At 42.1% G+C, this 23,148-nt stretch overlaps 1 protein-coding gene across 2 annotated transcripts in view; it reads left to right on the top strand.

Annotated features, from left to right (window-relative positions):
* foxp1b (forkhead box P1b) overlaps positions 1-23,148 on the top strand; it is a 139,372-nt gene that overhangs the window by 100,116 nt on the left and 16,108 nt on the right. The window contains exons 8-12 of one of the 2 annotated variants that reach the window (XM_029502729.1): positions 6,717-6,854; positions 7,136-7,240; positions 10,684-10,834; positions 17,065-17,254; positions 22,317-22,424. In XM_029502729.1, the coding sequence (XP_029358589.1) occupies positions 6,717-6,854; positions 7,136-7,240; positions 10,684-10,834; positions 17,065-17,254; positions 22,317-22,424 (692 nt within the window). The remainder of the gene's footprint in view (positions 1-6,716; positions 6,855-7,135; positions 7,241-10,683; positions 10,835-17,064; positions 17,255-22,316; positions 22,425-23,148) is intronic. The other variant, XM_029502730.1, reaches the window with a different exon arrangement.

The following is a 23,148-nucleotide window of genomic DNA, read 5'->3' as shown; positions in this document are numbered from 1 at the left end:
CTGAAGTAATGACCGCTGGTCAGACTTTGCTTTCTCTCAGGCTATGGCCTGTCCTAATCCCCACTCTCCTCACGGTGTCACAGTGAATTAAGACATAGGTTGGTACAGCTCTATATTTGATACCGTCACCGCAAAACCACGTTGGAGACATGCTGTCACTCCAAATGTCATTGCTCATATCTTCCTGAAAAGTTAGTGTGTGCGAATGTTCTTCAGTGGCTTGGTGTGCTGTGTGTTTGTGTGTACAAGTACTTGCAAACAAAGGGTCTGGAGTGTACATTAAGGAAGGAAAGTTGTGGTAATTTTCTTTCGTTCTCCCTGCTGTCAACTTTGAGTTCTGCTTGAGAGCTTTCAGGTTTTACACAGAAAGCAACTGTTGTTAAATGCCCTCAAGTATTTTTACAACAATAATTTGAAAAAATACACTACAACAACAGAACTCCAGAAAAGATTCACATATGGTTTGTTTGCATTCATTATTAGCTGAAACTTTTTTTTTATTTTTTTATTTTTTCTCCCCCCCGAGTACTACGTTTCAGCACCTTGCATCAGTGTTGGAAAAGTGGGTGCCTGACAGAAACGAGAGATGGAGGAGAAGAGTGGAGGAGAATATCAGATGGGTGTGAAGGAGGAGATGGAAGCCTAAACAGGCCAGCGTGCAGCGTAATGCCGTGCAGCTGTGCCGAGGCTCGCAGTTTGGGAGAGCTGGAGTGCGAGCTGATTGGGTTGACAGTTTGTAATCAAAGTTGATTTATTGTTCATTAGTAGTGCATTAGCCCTCTCAGGCAGGGGTGTTATTTGTGCAGTGGCCTGTCAAGGCAAGGGGCTGCCAGCACCTGTCATTTCTAAACCATGACATAGGCAACCAGATATTAGCTGTGTACCCAGAAAGGGGGGTACACACAGGGGGTAGCCGGCAGAGCCCCACGGCTTGCTGGGATATCCTTTACAGGGACGCTCTTTGCTTTGTACTGGAGTAGTCAGACCAGTCAGAGAGGAGAGACGGGGGAATAGTTGAGCAGTGATATACTGAGCCACCAGCTGCTCTCTGCTCTTATCTCTCTGGCTTTCCTGACTAAAACATGTTTTTACTTGAAAAGGGCTTTCATTCTGGGTTTTTTTTATTTTTTTTGTGTGTGTGTGTGTGTATTTTTTTGTTTTGTTTTGTTTTTGTTTTTTGTTTTATTTTTTATTTTTTCTTCTCCCTGTTAAGGGTCATTACTGCTCGGAGCGTGTGCGTATCTGTTTCAGATAGGAAGATTAACTCCACACTTGAGATGCCATATGTTTCAAAGGGTTGAGATAGTAGGATAATGATGAGATTACATGGTGAAGAGTGTTTTGTGTCAGAGGCTCTTTTTCACCACACATCTATGTCATGACCTATGTATTTTAAAGCAGTCAGGGACGTGTTGGCATTGACACGTTTATTAGGGATGTGTGTTGACCAGAAAAAGTCCAGCTCATCTTGGGTTTTTACTGAATATTGTAAATCTACCTCTAACACTACTATCTTTCTTTTTAAAATTGAATTAACTGGCTGTATACTTCATATGAGTCACATAATGCAACAACATTAAGGGTTTCGAGAATCAACACAATTTGTGGCCCTCTTGTCTGCCGTCATGGAAACAAGGATTAGCTTTGCGTTGCTGGTGTGCAAAGAATAGAAACAATCTTCACAAGAACGTGTCAGCCATTGTCTTTTGACTACAGTGTCATTTGAATGGGATTTTAGAGGCTGTGATCTTAATTAAATCTCAACTGACTCAAATAATGCATCTAAAGACGTGCATCGTTGCATAACTGTGTAGAGCTGGTAAACCATCGATCACGGAGCGTGCAGTTTACACCACTAGTGACTGTAATATGTCTCAGGGAGCAGTGAAAACAGTGAACTGTGGTGTGTAGGACAGTTGTTGTCACGCTGGATTTGTGAGCCTGGTTTCACAGCTCTAACACTATGTGGTTGTGTGAAATTTGCACTTGGAGGTGTGGCCTGAAAGGTCAGAAAGAGTGACACAACATTGAGTCACACATCAGAAATGAAATGCAATGTAGCTCTTGAGGTTTTTTTTTTTTTTTCCTGAGCTGAACTTGAATGGATTTTTAAAAATGGTTTGTTCTTAAATCCTTAAAAAAACTGAATCAGTCTAATTTTAATATTACTACTAATAATTGACATATTTTATACATATTTATATTTTTCATTTTAGCGGAAAATCACAAACAAATGAATTTGGAATATTAAAATAAAGCTTGATGATGAAGTAAAGACCGGTTTCTATGCATCTTGTATCTGTATCTAAGTGCTTGAGTAAGTCACCTGCAATGGTTGTTACGTCCAGTGTGGGAAACAGCGTCCACAGTGCAGCTCAGCTGTTATTGTTGGGATGGGAGCTTGCCCACTTTGCCGTGCAGTTTGTTTGTTTAAAATTCGACACTGGGACCAAGCTCCACCAAAAAAAAAAAAGGGGGGGAAGAAAAAAAAGAAAAAAAAAGCTTGTTTGTTTGCAGTTGAGAAGTTAATTAAAATGCAATCTTAACTTTTGTTTTTACAGTTGCTGTGAATGATTACGACCCCTTCACACCCCTCAGACCAGATACCATATCTATAGTCTGTATATTTATATGGAGGCAAAATGTGGCTGTGATTATCTTGTTTATGTGAGCTGTAAACATTTTTAAAGCTGTTTGATTGTGGATGACGATGAACGCATTATGGAGGTATTAACACATGTACGGATGAGCACGTCAGTCCAGTAGTTTTGTTTTAAATGTTGTATGCTTTCTGAACAGTTTTAACTGTTATATTTTATGAAATAAAATATTTATATTTTCGTTTATTATTATTATTATTATTATTATTACTGGCAAAGCTTGTCAGTGTGAGTTTATGCCACTGTGTTTCATAGAAGGAATTAATGCTCTCCACCTCAGAGATTTCAATCAACCTGAATGGGTAATGTGAAATTAGTATTTCCAGTCTTGTCGTCAACTAATTATATTCACACTTCACTTAAGTACAATAGCTCCCGTGAAATGCTCATTTTGGTGGCATTTCCATGCAGGAGACCACGGTCAGGATGGGAAGTCGTTTCCTTGCGCCACAGCAGGGCAAGGTAAAACAACAGCATCAAACGGACCAGACTCTGATTTCTCAAGGGCTTGTTATTTCTTTTTTACTTCTCCATTCCATTTGATGCCCTTACAAAACAAGTTGACCCCAGGGAACACAAATGAAAATTTGATAATTCTCATCTCTTTTTTTTTTTTTTCTTTTTTCTTTTTTCTTTAAGCCAAGTTGCACCTTTGCAGCAGAAAAACATCTCTCTCGGTCTCACTGATATCCACCTCCTTGTCCCTCGTTTCTGTTCTTCTTAATTGCCTCAGTGCAGGGAAAAGAAAGGAGCTATCTCACAGCCTTGTTCACCCCTACTCCTTTTCACCAGGCTTTGACCTCTGAATTGTGATAGGTAGTTGGGGGGGGGGGGTACCGGTGTGCTCGGGGAGCGTCTTCATTAACTGAATCAGTAACTCTCAGTGTTGTCAGATGTGTGGTTTGTGTTCCTTCATTAGATTTCATTTTTTTGTTTTCTTCTCTTGCTGGTTTTCTGGAGGTGTCCTGTCTACGCGCAATTTGTGTATACAACACGAGGAAAGAATGCATTACTACAATACTTAAGGAATTTAAAAATGTTAGAAAAAACATTTAATAGTTGAATGTGTATACATTAAAAATGTTATTAAACCATTTAAAATGTTATGCCGTCAAAGTAATTTGCATATGATTTTTAGATTTCCTTCTTGAGAAAGCAGACCATCATGCTCTACGTGGGAAAACAGTGTGCGTTTTGTGCTCCGCTTGTGCCTGTATGTGCTTGTGACAGTTAACATGCCACAGTTTACCTTTGTGTGTGTGTGTGTGTGTGTGTGTGTGTGTGTGTGTGTGTGTGTGCGCATGTGCGTGCGTGCGTGTGTGTTTGGCCAGCAGGCCTGTGCTGGTACAGTATATTGCCTGCAGTCACTATGCAGCTGTGTGAGAATGTTCTAGGTTTGAATGTTTATGTATGGGAGGCACCTGGAGAGCACCACACCTTTGTGAAATTCATAAACATCAGCTATTTCTGGCAGCCTCAGAATGTCCTCTTTTTCACACTCTCATATTGGTGAAGGAGATTAGAGCTGGGCTCAGTGGATCCCTCCAGTTATTAGCCCAGTACGAGCCTTCTTTTAGACTATCTTTAGATGGGTGATATATTTTTGTGGATCATCTGGAGTCATGATGTTATCCAAGAGATAAGGGAGTGCACCATATGGGAGTGCTCTAAATGGCGACTGGCGTCCTGTGTTTGCGTTAAATGGGCATGATACAGAGGCCAGGGCAATATTTCTCAGTTAAAGTGCTCCCTCCCGCCCTAACTCTCAATAGGACCCAGTCTTAGGCAGATTTTCACTCCTTCAGCACAGGATTAAATGGTAGTAGTTACATTGATCAATAGGTTAAGAAGCATACAATCCCTCTCGCTGCTAATGACCTCAGTAGTAATGGGTAATAAAATGGGGGTCTGTAATAGCCTCTGTGCTCAGAGGAAGCTGCTCTAGCTGTAGTTACTGTGAGACAGACGCTGGTGACAAGGGGAAGTGTGAAACCGTGATGAGATACACACCTCAGGTGTAAAGAATTAAGACTATTAAATTGAAGAAAATCTGTGATACAATTGGCATCTATTGAGAACTGGTTTAGTGTGTAAAAACCTGCTCTCCCCTTTTTCACATCACACTATGTATAATATGGCATTACAAATGATCATACATTTGAAAATATGACAAAATGTGCAGTTTTTACACGGTGGTAAAAATGCAGCTTGACAAATGTGAAGTACATTTTAATGCATGTAGTTAAAGTAACGCGCAAAAGGGGGCGGGGCATTATTATTTGTTCTTGGTGTAATTGATGTAATTGTCATATTTAGACAGGAAGTATATATCATATCATGTATGGCGTTTGCATGCATGACACTTACATGCAGCAAGACAGGGCTGCTTGGTTGACCTTCAAAATAGTTAATCAAAATTAGCGATGCCCAGAAAAAAGGACTTCAGCGGATAATGACTGTGAAATTAGGAAATGGGAGGCCGGGGCTATTCAAATGACAGGACAAGTCATGTGCAAAAGTCAAGATGAACTGCATATTAAGACATAATACAGGGGGGAATTAATATTGCATTTTCCTCCTCGCGCCTCCATGCCTAGTGCTGAAAATGAGAAATGTGTGTTAGTCCTGGGTGGGGCTGAGCCTCCTTCATTCTCTTGGGGCCAGAAGAACACAGCACGGTGTAGTCTGGCACTGCTCAATAAAGTTAACGGAGAGCATCAAAGCTGGTCCGTCCTATTTGACATCACTGCCCTTTCCTCTGCATTAGTAGTACAAGCTGTTCATTATGGCAGTGCTTTGTTTTTCTTTAATGCTACAATGGGGAGAATGAATAAGGTAATATGCATGCAGGGTGTGTGTGTCAAGAAAAGCCCCTTAGTTACTGGACGAGATTTTAAACAGCTAAATTACATTCAGAAATGCATAAAAAATTCAAAGGGGTGTCATTAGCTATAAGGCAGCCACACAATTTGGATAACCTTGGTGAAGACAGACTGTCACCTGTTATGTCCGCTCTATCAGCTGCTAACGTCAGCCCGAGAGACAGAAAGCACCCTCCCAACGCATACCGGGGCCCGCACTTACTGATGTATACAGTATGTGCATGCACACAAAAGAACTATCTCCACATTGTCTTACCAATTGCAAAGACGCAGCACTATTGAGTGCAACTCAGTTGGCGTTTGTCATAGGAAATGTCCAGGGAAGGAGCTTTTAATTGTATTGCACATCATAGCAGTGAGTGGCAGCACCCAGACACACTCCGAGTCCCCTACGCCGCTGGAGCAATTAAGGCGCCCTGACAACTGTGGGGGTTCTTTTCAGTGTCACAACAAATCACTTGTTTTTAGGAGTCATGCACTCACACCTTTCTACTGGGAGTTAGTTAGAGGCCTGCGTGTTCTCCAACGTGGCTCCTCCTCCAGGCACTTTATATCTTCACAATAATAGATCGCTTTTGACAGCATCTCTAATGAAATGTTCTCACATGACACGTTGTGCGTGTGCCAACAGCAGCATTTTTGAGTCAATCTTTCACGTCCTCAGGTATGGCATATTTGCCACATTGTGTAAATGGCAAGTTCTGAGAAGCGCCTTGGCAGACGCAGATCATATGACGTTGAAGGGTTCGTTTGTGAGAGGGGAAGGTCGGACGATGGAGGATGGGGTGGATACAGCTGGCTGTTTACTCCAAAGGCGCAATCCACGCCCAGCTGTCCTTTAGCCCACCTCAGTCTGGTGTGGTGTCATAATGGCCAGAGGCATCAATATGTGAAGTTTTTAACGCTTGAAGATGACACTTGAGATTAATTTTAATTAATAAATTTTTAACTATTATATTTCTTTATGTATTTTCTTAGTATTGCATTATTTATCTGTAGCAGGTTTGTCAAAAATCTCTTAACTTTTTTACGTCTTTCACATGTTGCTTGCTGGGATAGACTTAAGCAAAAATTAAGGATGGACAACCTTATGTTATGTGCATCACCTCAGTGCTGCATTAGTGGACTGGTGGGTGGTGGTTTGACGTCCATGTTCTTGTGTGTGTCTCTGAAGGTTCCAGTGTCAGTGGCTATGATGACACCTCAAGTGATAACTCCACAGCAGATGCAGCAGATCCTTCAGCAGCAAGTCCTGAGCCCTCAGCAGCTCCAGGTTCTTCTCCAGCAGCAACAGGCCCTCATGTTACAGCAGGTAATGTACAACCGACAGCCACATCATGAATCATTCCAGGAGGCCAAGTATCACATCTTTCAAATGGTGGCTGCCTTTTTTTTTTTTTTTTTGTATGAAAACTGTTCTCATGTATATCATTTAACAAAAGACACATTCGCTTTGAACTGCTGTTCCTTTCATTTTTCCAAGCCTCACAGATAACATTCCCCAAAGTATTGAGAATTATTGCAAAACCCACTGTTGAGTTTCTGTGACTGACAGACTTTGACTCACGTGTCGCCCTCTCGAATTTCTTGCAGCAGCAACTCCAAGAGTTCTACAAAAAGCAGCAGGAACAGCTCCACCTCCAGCTCTTACAGCAGCAGCAGCAGCAGCAGCATGCAGGCGGCAAGCAGAGTAAAGAGGTACACTGACATCACTCCAACCGTCTGCCATTACCAAAGCCGTTGGCCAGACAGAGCATGGAAGGCATGCCCCCCCCCCCCCCCATCTGCTTCCAGACTGTGGTTAAAGCAGAGAGGAGAGGGGAGGAATCAAGTGCACTCATGCTTCTGATTAGCATGTCAGACTTGCTGGATAAATGGCAACAACTGACTGATACTGTGTTAAGAATACAGCGTCTCCTTTTCTGCAAGTCTCTCCATATTAAATGTATAATACTTTACAGAGCCTGAGCCTTAGTTCATTGTTCTAGATTTTTTTTTTTCCAAGTAAACAAGCATTGAAGAGATGACCACTTCTGTGAGTCCCATGTAGGACATAATGAAAGGCAGAAGGGAGAAAGGCAGGAACACGGAGCATATAAATCTGAGAGGCTTTTCTCTGTAATTAACATGGAAATGGCAGAGGAAGAGAAGGCATGTAATTGTGAGATATCAGTGCAGAGAGCGCTCCCAGCTTTGTTGCCTGAGTTTTTTCTCCCCCCCCCTCCATCTTTCTCGCTCGCTCTCCTTTGCTCCCTCCAGTACAGCAGGGTTTGCTCATTGGCAGCAGCTTAATGCGTGTTAATGACTGGCGGATACAGGCATCACTGTGGACAAAGCAAATTATTATTGTGCGGTCAGAAGAAGTTCAAAGTCAATCTGGGAATTTTTTTCTGTTGTCCCCATTGAGTTCCTTGTTTGGAGAGGAAGCATAGAAAATTAAGCCCAACGTTAAAAGCAGACACGCACACATTCACGCATGCTCACTCTCTCACACACACATGTCGGTGTGCTGTCGAAGCTCCCAACTTCAAAGTCATAGCTCCCTAATTAATGAACTGCGGGCTTCAGTTTGGACAAGTTGTGGTGTGATGCTCCCATAAATCAACATGACAGCAGAGCTCCTCGGCCTCAGATAGGGCCTGTCACCAAGTCGCATCTGATGTAAACACTAGAGGAGCAAGGGAGAAAAGAGGGAGGGTTGGGTGAGTGAGTAGGGTGGATTTGGGGGGGGGGGGGGGTGTATTGAGGAGGTGCAATTGATCAGTTGAATGGAGCATGAGAATAAAAGAAATAACAACTTTTGAAGCATATTATGTATGATCACAGAAAATGGATGCAGCCTCGAGAGGTTCTCCCCCTCTGCCGATGTTTTCTTTCTCTCCCCATCGCCCTCTCTCTTTTTCTCAGTCGCATTTCTAGCAGCCATCAAAAGACAGAATAAGAATTATGCAGTGATTCCCCTGTGGCTGCCAGACAATAACCCCCTGTTGTTGCTTTGTGCCTCTTTTATTTTAAAGACATCAAAATTTAGTTTTTCAAAGATCTTTAACTTTATATTTGAAGCTTGACAATAAAGGCCTGCCAGTGCCACTCTTTATCATTTGTCAGGGACTGTATTTTTCTCTTCCTCGTGCCACTTCTTGTTAACCTCCTATTTGGTCTATTGGGTCTGGGGTTTTTAATGTGTGTGCCTGCTGGGAGCACGCAGGAGCTCCTGTCAGCTGATGAGACTAGAAGCAGAAAAAAAACCTGAAGGGAGAAAGGAGTTAAATTCATTTGCAAAACTTGATTTTTCTTTCTTCCTTTTTCCTTGAAAGCCACCCTCTGTTTATTTAGCGTTTGATGAAGGACATTGTTCTATGTGAACTCCCACCCCTGTGTTACCATTATCTTTGTCTCAGGCTGTCAGGGAGGAGCTGGAGAACACAAAATCTTTAAAGACATGATTAAATGGTGGGGGGGGGACCAACCATCACAACTCAAATAGAACAGATCAGAGAAAGTCACAAGCCACCTGCATCCTGAATTTCACTGCAACCTCTGTGAGATCTCTATCATTTCTATCTCTTCCTTCTCTATCTCACTTTCTCTTCTCTTGTTTTATGTTAGATCACATGAGTCACTGAATGAGTGCAGTTACTCCTCACTTATGACACTGCGCTACCACTGTCAGATGTGCCTTCTTCCAATGAGACGACCCTGCCTGCTCTAATAGACCCGCGCTGCCCAGAGCTTTATATTTAGTGAGCCAGCGCAGGAGCAGCAGGCTGGGTGTGGGGCAGGAGGGAGGGAGAGGAAGGGAAACGATGGCCGCTAGACCCTTTTGACAAGCCGAATAGGGTGGGCGGAGGGAGGGACACATTTTATCTAGCTGTTTCAGTGGTTTCAGAGCCAGCAGCTAGTGACCTGACAGCCGTGTTGCACTGAGACCTTTTTTGTATGCACTCAATTGTGAGAAGTAAACAAAGTGGTGTATCCTGTGTTTGGTAACAGGGTGCGGTGCACAGCTTGGCAGCCCCAACACTGCTTTTAGTGCCCCCTCCTCTCCTCCTGCCCGCTTGACAACTGGTCTTGTATACTCATAAACAGGCCTGGTATCCTGTTGAGTCTCAGGCATTCTTACTTTATCCTTATCTGTTAGGAAATACATAGGGTATCCTGGTAGAGCTTGTTTTTAAATCTTTGGCAACAAGACATTTTGGTGAGTGTGCCGTGGATTTGTCTGCGCTCAACAAAGGGTTAAAAGTCATCTGTCTCCAGATTGACCCTGTTATCTAAATAGCATCTCATTTGTTTTGACTCATAGGAGATTGGGGATATTAGATAATTTCCCTTTACTTATTATTCTGACTCTGTCTGTCTTTTTCTTACTTCCATTTTGTTCTGAACTCTCATATCACTTTTTCATCATATCAAAGTTCACACATTTCATGTTTCAGAGCCAAAATCCCCTAACCCTAAAATCCGCGAAGACACACACCAGTGTTTCATTATATGTGTCCTGATGAAACAGCTGTCGCGCAGTAAGATCAACAAAGCAACTATCTCTCAGTCAGTCCACAGTGTGTGATTGAACACAGCTTGCTGTGCTGGTTGGGGGAATGGTGTATCCCTGAGCACAGCTCCATGCCTGGGAGAATTGTGAGAGTTGCCAGGGTGGTTATTAAGCATTTTGATTTAGTCACACGTTGTTTGCTGAATTATGAATGGCTGTAATTAAATTCCTGTGGTTCTTATTATGAATGATTAACTATGTTGTTTCATTGTTTGTCATTTGCCTCCTGACTCCTCGTTAATTAAGTGAGAGTGAGAGAGAGAGAGAGATGTGTAGTCCACCTGTCTTAAGTGGGCTCAGACAGACCCACAATAAAGGCAAAATGTATGCAACTTTCTCTATGCTAGTTGGTGTGTTAGCACATATGAAATTCGTTAGTTTTTTGTTTATGAACATGTTTATTCCTGCAGCCCCAACTGTGAGATCCCAGGCATTGAATTTAAAATGTCTGTCTTCATCAGCAAACTCAAATCATGCAATGCACAAATATGAATTGCAGCGCCACATGTTGGAATCGGATGTTGTGCCTCGGTATACTGCATGTGTATATGGTGACGGTGTGCCCCTTTTTGTCTTGCTCTCTCAGCAGCAGGTGTCAGCACAGCAGTTGGCCTTTCAGCAGCAGCTCCTGCAGGTCCAGCAGGTCCAGCAGCAGCATCTGCTCAACCTTCAGAGGCAAGGGTTGCTAACCATCCAGCCCGGACAGACTGGCCTGCCACTGCACTCCCTCACTCAGGGTCAGTACTGCACTACTTGCCTACAACACTCCACGAGTGCGCAATATAAGAAATTTGTCAAAACGTGTGGTAGTGATCCAAACTCTTTTTACTCCAATGTTTTTACACACGTTCAAGTTTGTTTATTGATGCAAACTGAAGATGCTATTAGGTAAATATTAGACTCTAAGCAATAACAGAGCAATTGGGGTTGCTCTGTTAAAGTTTTTTGATATCTTTCCTGATCTTGGTCTTGATTTCTTTCGCCTGTTATTATAGGAGTTCCTCCCTCACAGCAGGTCGTGGCTGAGTTTTTGCATCAATTTTCTGAAATCAATAAAATATCTATGAGGACAAATTATTCAGTCGCAGCATAGGGGGATCTTAATCAGATATATAAATATAACACTTATTTGACACTTATTTTCTGCTTCATGAAATATTTGACTCACATGATTATCAAAAACATGAATGCAATTTCACAGGATTTCAATCTCAAACAGTCCAGAGGGAAACACTGAACCTTCTCCCGCACATGATGAAACCGTAACATTCAAGTAGTACCATGGGCCTTCAAAGGCTAAACCATTCATGAGGATCCTTTAACTCTCTTGCACAGCTATTGGTGAGGCATTGGCAAATTTCAGACATCAGCTTTTACCAGCAGTATCTTTTTAGCATTGTGGCTTGTGTAGGTGTATCACTCTATATTCAAAGTGGTTTGATCTCCTACTGTTCTTGCTCTGCTACAATGCCTATACAAATTTGCTTAGTCAAAGTGAACAATGCACTGCATAAGTATATAACCACATACTGCACATTTCACTGAAGACACACCTGCTGTAAATCCTCACTAAACTATCTTAATATGCTAAATGGCATCTAGCATTGCTTGTCTGAGAGGGTCTACTGTTTACTGTCGGTTGTACTTCTTATGATCAAACCAGACGATAGAAATAAAAGAAAAAAAAAGAAGAAAAAAAAAAAAACTAGTTTCGTACTTCAGCCCTCTCTCCTGTAGCTGTGTTTGGCATGCTGGTGACAGCCTCCTTCGGCCTGAAGGAAGACTGGATCTATTGTTTGCAAACTGCCAGTGAACTTGTCGTTGTAAAACTGGCTGTTACTTGTTGGGCGGTCAATACTTGTTGTTTGGCCAGGAAGTTTATTTCTTTATTTATCTTTTAATATTTTGTTAAGGAGTGGCACCCTCGTGACAAAGACGCCGTCATAAGGGATTCAGAACATGACATTGACTATTCATTCCAAGCTAAGACAAACAGTTTTGAAATAACAAGATAAGGACGATAAAAACGGGAGGGATTGAAGGGGGGGGGGGGTGCTTAGGTAATAGGCAAACACAAACACGGTTTGTACAGTGGTGTTATTGTTTGGACTGGGTATGGAATCACTCATCCGCTTGCAGACTATTGCCATGGGCACAGGCGTGGAGCACTGCTGTGTTGGGAGTGTGCTTTGCTGAATTGCTCTGTTTCAGATGTCTGGCAAACACTCACACACCCTTTGAGTAACACATTATAGGGATGATATGGCTACATACTGCACTTTTGATAGATTTCACAACAGTCCTAGAACATCCTGTTTAGACTGTGTCATCATCTCATACCTCCAAGGAATCTTTACCTTATAAAGAAAACAGCTACATTGAATTTCATTGGGATTTTACCCTACCGTTTTTTGTTATGGACGTGCAGTCTGTTCTATTAAAATTATTATTTAGATTTATGGGGTTCATGTGACGCACTGACGTGTTGCTTCTTTCTCTGTAAGCTTGATCAACAAATGGGAAAACAGACTTATTTAGATGTTGCTGCAGTGCTGTATAATAGCCAACAAAGTGTTGTGAAGGTGTTGTGAATATTCTCCACTGGAAAATTCCTTGCCAAAGACAAAATCTTACTTTTAATTCTCAGCTGAAAATTGTTAATTCTATTCTTATACGGAAAATGTCACCCTTGAAAATGCATTCAAATGACGGACAGAATCATTTCACTTAAGTGTTTGCATAAAGGTAAAAACAAGGAACTGAATCTCCCCAAGTACAATTAGTCGATTGTTTCAGTTTGTTACAACCAGTCAGACCTGGTTAGTTTACCCTCTCAGTCCCATTGATGTTTAACTCTGTGCCTCTGACAGCTGTTACACCACTCAGACTAGTGCTTCAGGCCCACAGTTTGTCTTCCTATTCTACACATTTTCTGCTTGACTGTTTGAAGTTATTGATGACCTTTCTGTTTTCCACATCACTAAACTCTTTCATGCATCAGCGGGCCAGGCCTATGGTGCTCAGATCTAATCTGCAATATTCAGCTAGCAGTTAGCACTGCGTCGGAAGTGATGAGTTGATCTGCTCTGTTTGGGTCTCAGTGATTATGAATTCAAACTTGGGGCCAGTAAATTGGCATGGCTTTTGAACTGATAATTTTTACTTCGTTCATTTCAAAATGTAGATATCTATATAATTATTTTAAAAGGCCAGTGTTATCACATGAAAAACAGTGTCCCCTTTTTTCTCGTGCTGAGAGAATGAAAAGAATAAAAGGTTTTCATACAGTAGGTCACTGTAACAGATTCAGTCAAGTAAAGTAGGTGTGCATGTCTGTATTTGGGCTATATTTTAGTTCATCTCTACATTATTTTCCAGCTTTATGAAATTGTTGACTGAGACAGATGAGTATATTTTTCCTGCGAAACGACTGACCAAAGGAATCCATTTATAAAATCCTTTCAAAATTTGATAGCATCAATTAAGTATAAACTTGAGGATAGCGGTTTTTAGAGAAAAACAATTGTCGCATTATCTGGAGTATAATTTGTTTCTCTTGTCGTAAATTCTTTTGACATTAATGTTCAAAGTCTTGGAAGCAGCCAGACGGTATCTGTTGTAAATTACAACAATGTGTTTGGGGAGGATATAACTCTCATAAATATTAATTTGATCCACGCACCCTTCTCTCTCCCCTCAACAAAAAGCCGGTCCTCTTGACCTGATAAGTGAGTCAGTGGTTGCTCAGGTGTTGTATGTGTGCGTTTACATGCTTATGCACATGTGTGGCAGTGTGTGTCTCAGAGGTGGCTGGTGTTTGCGCACACCCTGGCTAAAACGACCCTTCACCCTTCGACGTTGCTCTGCGAGGGACCGAGTTCTGGTAGCTGCGTCTCATCATTTAAGCTGTCGAAGAGAGGCCAGCGGGACAGTGACAAGACAAATTTGTCGGTAATATGAAAGCAAAGAATGTGGCGAGCCATGAAGTGCTCACAGAAGAGCAGCACATTAGGGACAGCAGTGGGTAATGCGACTGACCTGTCAGTGATTGATACGTCCAGCAGTGGGCTACTGGTAATAGTTCCGGCAGCATTAGGACAGGACATATTTCAGGCCTAAGGGGTGCACATCAGCAGGCCAGTGATTACGGCAACATAAACAGGGGTGCAGTAAAGGTCCCAGCCTGACAGAACAATAAACTAATAGCGATGTCACTGTCCCCCCATGGCACCAGTACTGTGTGTGAGAAGTAACTGCTAGCTTTAAAGAGCCCAGAGCACTAGGGGCCATTTTTTATTTGGGGGATGATGGCCTGCAACTGATGTCATTATGAACCTTAAATCAACTTTCTGCTTGCTTGAACATGGTCACCTGGGTACAGGGGGACAAGGACAGGAAAAGGTTGAAGAGCTCGGCCTGTCTCAGTGCCAGAGCTACCTGCAGAGGTAAAATTGAGTTGGGAGGCCGGTGATCAATCAAGTGTCCCAACAACATACATTTTTTAAAGTGCTTGTCCGTATTTCCCAGTCGTAATGAGTGGAATAGTTGTGTTGAAAAATGGAAAGAGGAAAGATAAACCAATCCAACATTTAAAGGCTGGACAAACCGGGGACCCAAGAAAGAGGATTTACAGATCAATGTCATTATGTGTCCTGCAGTAATTAGATGGAGAGAAACTCAATGCATTTTTTCAAAACACAAAATATAATACCTGCTGAGACACTCCTGTAATGGTATTTTATTGTCATTTATGTGAATCATGAGCCATTGCTGTTGTTGGGAGAGGCTGGGGTTAGGTACAAGAAGAACGAGGGAAGAGGCACGCAGAGCAATAAAACTGTGGACTAGCTCCAGAAAGAGACAGCTTGGTCCCACTCCGTTAGCTCTCTCATCAGACCGGTCTATCCGCTGCGGTTTCATCTGAGTAAACAGTGGTGTCGGGGTCACCAGGACTGCTGGGTAATTGAGCCAGTGTGGGCCACCCTGTCAAGCACATCGGCTAAAAATACATCGCCCACTGTCACCAGGCACCAAGTGGGGGGAAAATGATTGGTCCCGCTGTTGGAACACAGGACACTCGCATCATCGGTGACCTTCCCCTTCCAAACCAGCCATCACAGAGAAAAAACTGAAGCTAAACAAAAAAGAAAAAACAAAAAAACAACTTTTCTTCCAAGCGCTCCTTAAATCATCAAAACAACAATAAATTCTTTGATAACGCAAGTGGAAATCAGCAGGCTTTGGATTTGCATGCTAAAAACACAGACCTCAATATTAAGCATGTTTAGCCTGTCATGAACGTGCACTTCGATTAGGGCACATCAAGGCATTGAGGAGAATAAGAGAGAATACAGGCAGGCAGAACAGGGCAAGTATGTTGAAATATTTGAATGAGGAAAGACGCTCCTTGGAACGTGGAAAGGTTATTGATTTGTCCTGCAATCATTTCCTGCTCTTTGATATGCAAACGATCTAGTGTGAATTTACAGCAATCCTATCAGACTCATTTCACAGTTCTTAGCCCCTGCGTCTCTCTGGAGTCCTCTGCCTCATTAGGCCAATGTTCTCCATTACCAGCATAATTAAAATCTTTAGTAGCTTATCAAATTAAAAATATTTTTGCTGATCGTATTGAGATCTTCACCTCACAGTTATTTTCCACAACAGGAATAAATTAAGACTAAGCATTTTGCACTCAATGTATTACAATCTGGTGTTTGAAAGGAGCACTTCTGGTATCTATAGAGCTGCTGATGAGAAACAGGGAGGGGAGAGAATATAAACCCAAGAAGATAAGCATGTGCAAATCATCTTCCATTTGCCAGTTCTGATTTTGAGAAAGGATTTAATTAATTGTTATGTTAAATGAGTCCTTCCCATTTGGTCCGTGGTTAAATTCACCACATATTCACCATGCCTCGAACACGTGGCTTACTTAAGCACAGATCTGAATACGCCGTACGAATCCATACATATTCACCTTTTAGATCTTTGAGTATGCTTTTATAATCAGTACTCATTACCCATGTGTGTTATAATTTGACTGAAAATACAAATAGGAAAGATTCTGCAACCAAAGGGCTTAATTTTGTTTTACGTATCTGCTTTATCCGCATTTGTGTCAAATGAATCAGATGTGTCCTGTACAATAACAGACATGCCATAAATGGACACATATTTTGTCTCAACAAAGCCTCTCTTCTCTCAGACATGGAATATGGGGTACACAAACAGAGCATTATCCTTCTTCATCCTGACTCTGGCCCTGGGTTTCAGGATTGCTGTCACTCAAAGGCAAAAAAAGCCAACAAAAAAAAAAAAACAGAAAAAACAACACATGCACACTCTGACCGTGTCTCTAGGATACAGAAAAATGTCTTCCGTCTTCAAGGTCTTTTTCTTTTTTTTTTTTCTTTTTTTTTCCCCTTTTTTTTTCCTGAAAGGGCTGTGTGAGCTGCAGTGTGCTTGACTTATTAAATGAGGTTTAAGTCTTCTGTGTCAATTGGAGGCGGTGCAGAGCTTTAAGTATTTTGCACATTAATGCGCTTTTGAGAATATTACCCCAGGGTCCTGTTTCTCAAGAAGGCAGGGGTGGGATGTTTTCTAGTGTTGCCATTGTGAACTTTTTGTTGTGTGTGTTCTGCACATCTCTGTTGTTGAGAGAAAATGATGGTGATTATTCAGATTTCATGCCTTGTCTGGATGTTAATTATTTACTCTGGGCATGAAATTTGCGTGAATGCCAGGGATTTGTGTATACAAACACGCTTCAGATCACAGGGAAAATGGGAGGAAGAGAAGGAGGCGGTGAGGGGGGTTGGGGGGGAGCTCAGTGCATTACCCTGTAGTGGAATATTTTCTAATTAATACTCGGCTTTGTTTACAGACGCTTTGATTTAATTAAGTGATGAAAAAGAGAGTTGGGTTAGCTGTTAATTGATTTAATTATCCAATTTGTTTGTCTCAGGCATGATTCCAGCCGAGCTGCAGCAACTGTGGAAGGAAGTGACAAACGCTCACGTGAAGGAGGAGCACAACAACAGCAGCAACAACGGCCACCGAGGCCTGGATCTGTCTTCCCCGGCACCGCCAAAGAACCCACTTCTCAACCAGCACGCCTCCACCAACGGGCAATATATGAGTCACAAGAGAGAAACGTAAGTGCCCCCACCCCATCTGCAAGGACTTTTCTATTTATATTTTTCTTTTCTTCTTTTCGCATGTCTTGCATTTTTTATTTGCTCTGAAAGTGAGAACATTGGCCAATGAAGACATACAAGCTCAGAACTACAGCTAACATCTTTACACAACAGTAGTTTTCAAAAGAACCTGGTTGCTGAAGTCATTTGTAACCTAGTACGGGTAATTAAACTGGCAAAGCAGGCTTCACTGTCATCTCTGTCTTCCCATTCAAGATAGTTGTTTCTTACAGGACTTCAGTTGATGGACATCCCCAGAGGTTGGACAGGTTACTTAAAATGTATTGTTTGTATAAATTATTAATGTTTCATTTTCATGAAGGCCAACAAAGGCAATTTTTTGTGTTGCTCCGTGCAGCTGGGGATTTTATATATTTATTTACTGTGTGTAAATATGGTAACCATAGTATTAATGAAAAGTTCATTAACCTTGTCACAATGGCATCCTCCTACAATTGTTTCAGTTGAGGTGCAGCTATGTACAGCTGAAGTTGTATTTCCATGAGAATTTTCAGACACTTGGAACTTGTTGACAAGTTCAATCAAGCTGTTAGTTAAGGAATGAAAAAAATAAAACATTGCAACAGCTACTAGGTATTATATGCATGCATATTTAGAATGAATCATCTATGAAAGGAGTTTGCCTTCCAAACTGTGTGTGTGTCTTTTAAGGAAGGAACTAATTTGGCATCTTACACATTTGCTTGTTTTCTTGCACCAAAGGCTGATCTTTGAACTGCTAGTGAGGAGCCTCCAGGCACCATGAGCTCACTGCATAACATCTGACTTGTGTTTCAATGATCAAAACCTACATGTCATTATGAAAGCAATGCAGATGAAAACATGTTTAACTCAGTAAACCAGCAGGCCTTTGGAGGTGAAAAGAGCCTAGTAGCAGGGGGGCTGCAGGATGTGAGTGACACTGTGAGGAAATAATGTGATTTACTGATTGAGCAATACAAACAGAAAGATTGTTTTCTTTTTAACAATCAGTTTTAAATAGATTGCTGACATACTACCTGTATAGACTCATCCTCTTTACTTCATTACAAAGTTATCATCCTGCACAGACACGAGGGGGCGGGGACTTTAATATATAAAAAAAAAAAAAATGGCCGTTAGATGACAGTATCCTCTGGCCTCTGGTTCTTTAAACAGCATCTGGTTAAATGTCTGATTTTTTTTTTTTGTGCAGCTAAAGACAAATTGTAGGGGAAGATATTGACTTGCTCACTTCATCACATATTGTCACAAGCATCCAAGGTGAGCAGCAGTGGCTGGAAAAAGCAAGATCCAGCCTCAGCTGGGGGCTCCATGAAGCATCGGAAAAGACATAACGCAAGAGCTGGCAGCCCCCTCTGCCTTGCGCTGACTGTCAGAGATTAAAGAGGATGTCAACAGCAGTTTAACACAAGCTTAAGTGAAGAAGGCAGTCTCCGTCTGAATATTCTTGCAGTATCTTGGATCTGTCAGAAAACTGAGCAGGTGATTCTCATCCACCCCTTCTGCTACTGGAAGTGGTGGATTACCTACCCAGAGTTTTAAGTGTGCAATTTCTAAGGACATATGACTGATACAAAAAAGAGCACAAACATTGTTTCTTAAATGCATGGTAGTATGATGCAAATTCAGATTCACACAATCAATAATTCTTTCTTGTGTTAATTTTGTCTTGCTTAAATTGCACAACTATCAAGAGCATTATTCCTATTTTGAAGATGCAGACTCAATTCTAATCAGACTCCATGGGAAGAAAAATGAAATATTATTAAGTATGATTATTATAAGCAAGGCTCTGAGAAAACGTCTGTGTTATAATCCAGGGATTTGAATAATCAGGTTGAAGATAATGGGCTGGGCCGGCCTGGGCGTAAATAGAGAGCATCCACTCATCCTCCCAGTGCTGAACTTAATGAACTTTTAATTGATGCGGTTTTGCAAGTCCTTTTGTCATGCAACAGAAACAAGCCTCTGCTGATGGGCCCGTTTTCCCGACTGGCTTCAGATTGGTTTACAGCAGGCCATAAGTACCATGTAGTTAGTTTCATGTGTCATATAAAATCTGCCCAGGCACAACGACGCCTGCAACTAAAACCTTAAGTGCATCCACAGGAATCACTCACTGGCTTTGCACTTCCGTCTTAAGGAAGGAGGAGAAATTCAATCACTGCCGGTTTGACACACCGAAGACGAGGCACGTGTTCCTGCTTTTAGTTGTCTCACAGAACACTCTCGCAAAAGCTGGCTGGGATTTCTGTTGGCCTGAATAGCATCACTGATATGACCAGGGTCTGTGTCACTCAATCCCAGTGTGTGTTGTTTCCCAGCCCACGAACTGTAATGCACAGATAGAGATATACCCATGCGAGCCAGGTCATCTTTATTCAATGATTTGCTTATTTAAATGAAATGTACTTGATCTGTATCTGACACAAATTCCCAATACAGTGCTGCATCAGTTTTGTAAGGGGGAGCATCCTCACAAAGCGCTTGGCCCACTTAACTTCCCAACAACCATCAGTAACCACAGCTCAGGGACTGTAACACAGCAATCTGTTTAAAGAGATAAATAATCAGATTTGGCACAGCACTCCCATCTCTCTCTTGCCTTTCATTTGTCTTACACCAGAAAAATTATAATTAAATCATTTAGGGTAAGGCATGCAGTGGCAAAGAGAATATGGTAGGAAGGGATTAAGTACATAGCCTTGCAATAAAAAAAGGAGAGAAAAACAGGTACGCATGGAGGGTTGGAGGGAAGTAGGGGAATAGGTTAACATCAGCACCATGGATGAAGAAGAGTGTTGTGACTGTCTGTGCGTTTCACAGACTGACCTATAGCACAGTGGACATCAATCTCCCCTCTCTTTGCGGATAGATTGAGTCCATCAGCACCCAATGCCATAGATCACAACTTGTTTATGGCCCAGAGCATCTCATCAAAAGAAGTGAACTAGAAAACAACTGGCTAGCAGCTGTTGAAGCCATCTTTGTGTGCGGCTCCTCTGGTCTGTCTATACATAAACACAGGGCAACACCTGGAAGGTTCCCACATTTTTTTGTCTGGGTCTATAGGCACTTTAATGTTCCTTCTCTTCTAAAGGAAGCCTATGGCACGGTTTTCCTCATTGCTGTTACAAGATCATTAGAGTGTTCTTCCCCCAGGCCACCTGACAATAATAACATCTTGACAGACCTGTCGCGGGTGCAGGCGTCAAATTTAACACAACGCGGGGAACTGCTGAGCGTTTCGTTTTTTCTCTTGAGCATATTCTCAAATGGGAAAAAACCCCATGAATCCTACACTCTTCTCCTATTACACTAATGTCGCTCATTTGGTGTAAATTCTGTCATTTACTACTGTTTAGCTATCGACCGTTTAAAAGGGCTCTTCTGCCGCCAGCCCCTCACTGTGCTTTGTGCTCACTGATTCCCAGCGCACTCCACATTTCAATATCTTATTAATACAGAATTAACCAACAAGCCCGCACGCGAAGAATTAAAAAAAAAAAAAAATCTCTTTAAATTAAAAACCAGCATTACCTTCACCAGTCCACACATTTCCTTGTTAAAAACTCATTATTATAGGTCTTCCGCCATCTATTTATTAGCTGTATCAAAACAGAGGTCTTAATGTGAATGCATAATTCATAATTGAATAGAAAAAATTCGGACTAAAAAGAAGGAGAAAAAAAGCTGCTAACCACATTCATGAATGCTTGACTGCTTCCTAATTGCAAAGCAATTATCACATGTTATGAACAATGTGAACTCTTAAGCAAGTAATTATAACACAAGAAAACCTGTGACGACCTTTAAAATTTCCTACTTGAGGTACAGTTTCACTAACATTGATACAAATGAGATTTTAATCTGAACATTAGTTTGTTTAATCCTGCAAAATTGGCACAGCGGGGTTAGATTAATTTCTTTCTTACTAATTCTTTTCACAAGCGTTTTCAAATCCCGGCAGATGGATGATTGGCTAAGTGATGCAAGATTTTATTATTTTGTATATTTATTTTTTCCTCTATCCTTAACAACATCCCCTGAAGTACTAGTATTAGACACTATCGCTTGTTGAATCGGTGTATATGAATGAGATTTTAGTGGCTGGAGTTATTCCCACCTGAAAACACAACAGTTTGTAGTGTAATGAATCTCCCTATCTGGCCTGCTGTCTTAAAGCAAGGCTCAGACTTGAGGAGAAGCAGCAGCATTGTGCTCATGAGCCACCAGAAGCACAGGTGGTAGCGATATAGGCCAGTCCCCCAGGCTCTTGTAGCTGAAAGTTGTGTGTCTTGTATAGTGCCTCTGTCCATATGGCTGCCTGTCTTGCTCTCCTCACAGACACTGCCTCCACACAGGCCACTTTCTCTCAGCACTGACTCTGGGTAGCTGTGTTTGTGCGCCTCTTGCCATATGGAAGATGTTGTAAAGTTTGTTTTTCAGGGATGTTCCTGCTATTTAGACTGATTGTACAAACCTGTGGACTCCCCATAGATGCATGCTTGTCAGCCCCTGGTGACATGGATCGGTCAGTAGATAAATTGATACCAGGCGGGGATGTTTACAGCTTGTGCACAGTGTGAAAGTTCCTGGTGCGCTTGGGAGTTTCATGTTGTGCTGATGTTGTGTTGACTACTCCAAGTGGGCTCGGAGACATGATGCAGCGGGCAGCACTGGGGCAACAGCAGCTGGGGGAAGCCACTGTGCAATCTTGATCAAAGTGAATTGCAACCTGGCTCAGTAATACTAAATAATTACATATTGATTTGGTTGTGCTTTCTCAGCACCAGTCCCCTCTTTAAGGAGAAGAGCAAGCAGAGATCCCACAGTTGCACTGATTCCAAATAGGCCAAGGCTCACAGATCGGAGTACACACTGACAGTACACTGACACTGACCCAATGCTGTCTTCCCTGACCCCTGACCAAAGCCCTATAACTGTTTGTTATATTGGAAAGTTGTGATTAGCGCATATTGATGCATTTCATTCTTTGTGTGAATTTCTCTTCCAGATCGACGTTAGAAGAGCCTTCCCCCCACAGTCACCCTCTCTATGGTCATGGCGTTTGCAAGTGGCCTGGATGTGAGGCAGTCTTTGAAGATTTCCAGTCATTCCTCAAGTAAGTAAAAGTCATAGTCAGACGTGTGCTTCTGTTACACTTTTTGTGTCCTCGTGTTGGGTCGATTACACGTTTTATGACCCTTAGTAACTCAGAGGCACTACAGGTGCAGCCGGTTGTTATCCCTAAGTGTCGCTGCCTGGGTTGGCCCTCTCTTGACAAGGGTACAGTGATGGGGTCTCCTTCTGGGAACGGCATGGGCCTCTAATTCCTGTGATAAGTACAGTTCCCATGGTGATGGCTGCCATTTTTCCCAAACAAACAACGGTAGGATGTTTATCTGTGGCAGCCCACACTTAGGGCACTCTGCATGTTTGCCCTTGACGCTGGACAAGAGGACTGCTGTGTGTGTGTGGGTCTGCATGTGTCTGTGTACTTGTAACTATGACTGCCTTTCTTAGCTTTTTTTTGTTGTTGTTGTTGTTGCTTTCATGCATTACTCCTCCGAGTTGTTTGCTCAGCACTATCTTCAGATTATTCATATATACATCAGCTTTAGGCAACTCCTCACCTGCTATGCAGCATCTTTCTAATGTGACTAGTGAAACAGGTCTGGCTCTGCCCAGCCTGACACAGGCCTTTGTTTCACACCGGGAGTCAGACCCCAGGTTTGCTAATCAAGCCAGTGTGCAGCATGCTGTAGGTAATCCAACTCATAACAGCACCATGGTTACAGGGAGGATGAAAACATCTGCGTCGTGGCAGCAGATCAATGGCTCACTGT

Source organism: Echeneis naucrates, chromosome 5, assembly GCF_900963305.1.
Source record: "Echeneis naucrates chromosome 5, fEcheNa1.1, whole genome shotgun sequence".
Lineage (NCBI taxonomy): Eukaryota > Metazoa > Chordata > Actinopteri > Carangiformes > Echeneidae > Echeneis > Echeneis naucrates.
The sequence above is the reverse complement of the archived record's forward strand: the minus strand, read 5'-3'. Positions and strand labels throughout refer to the sequence as shown.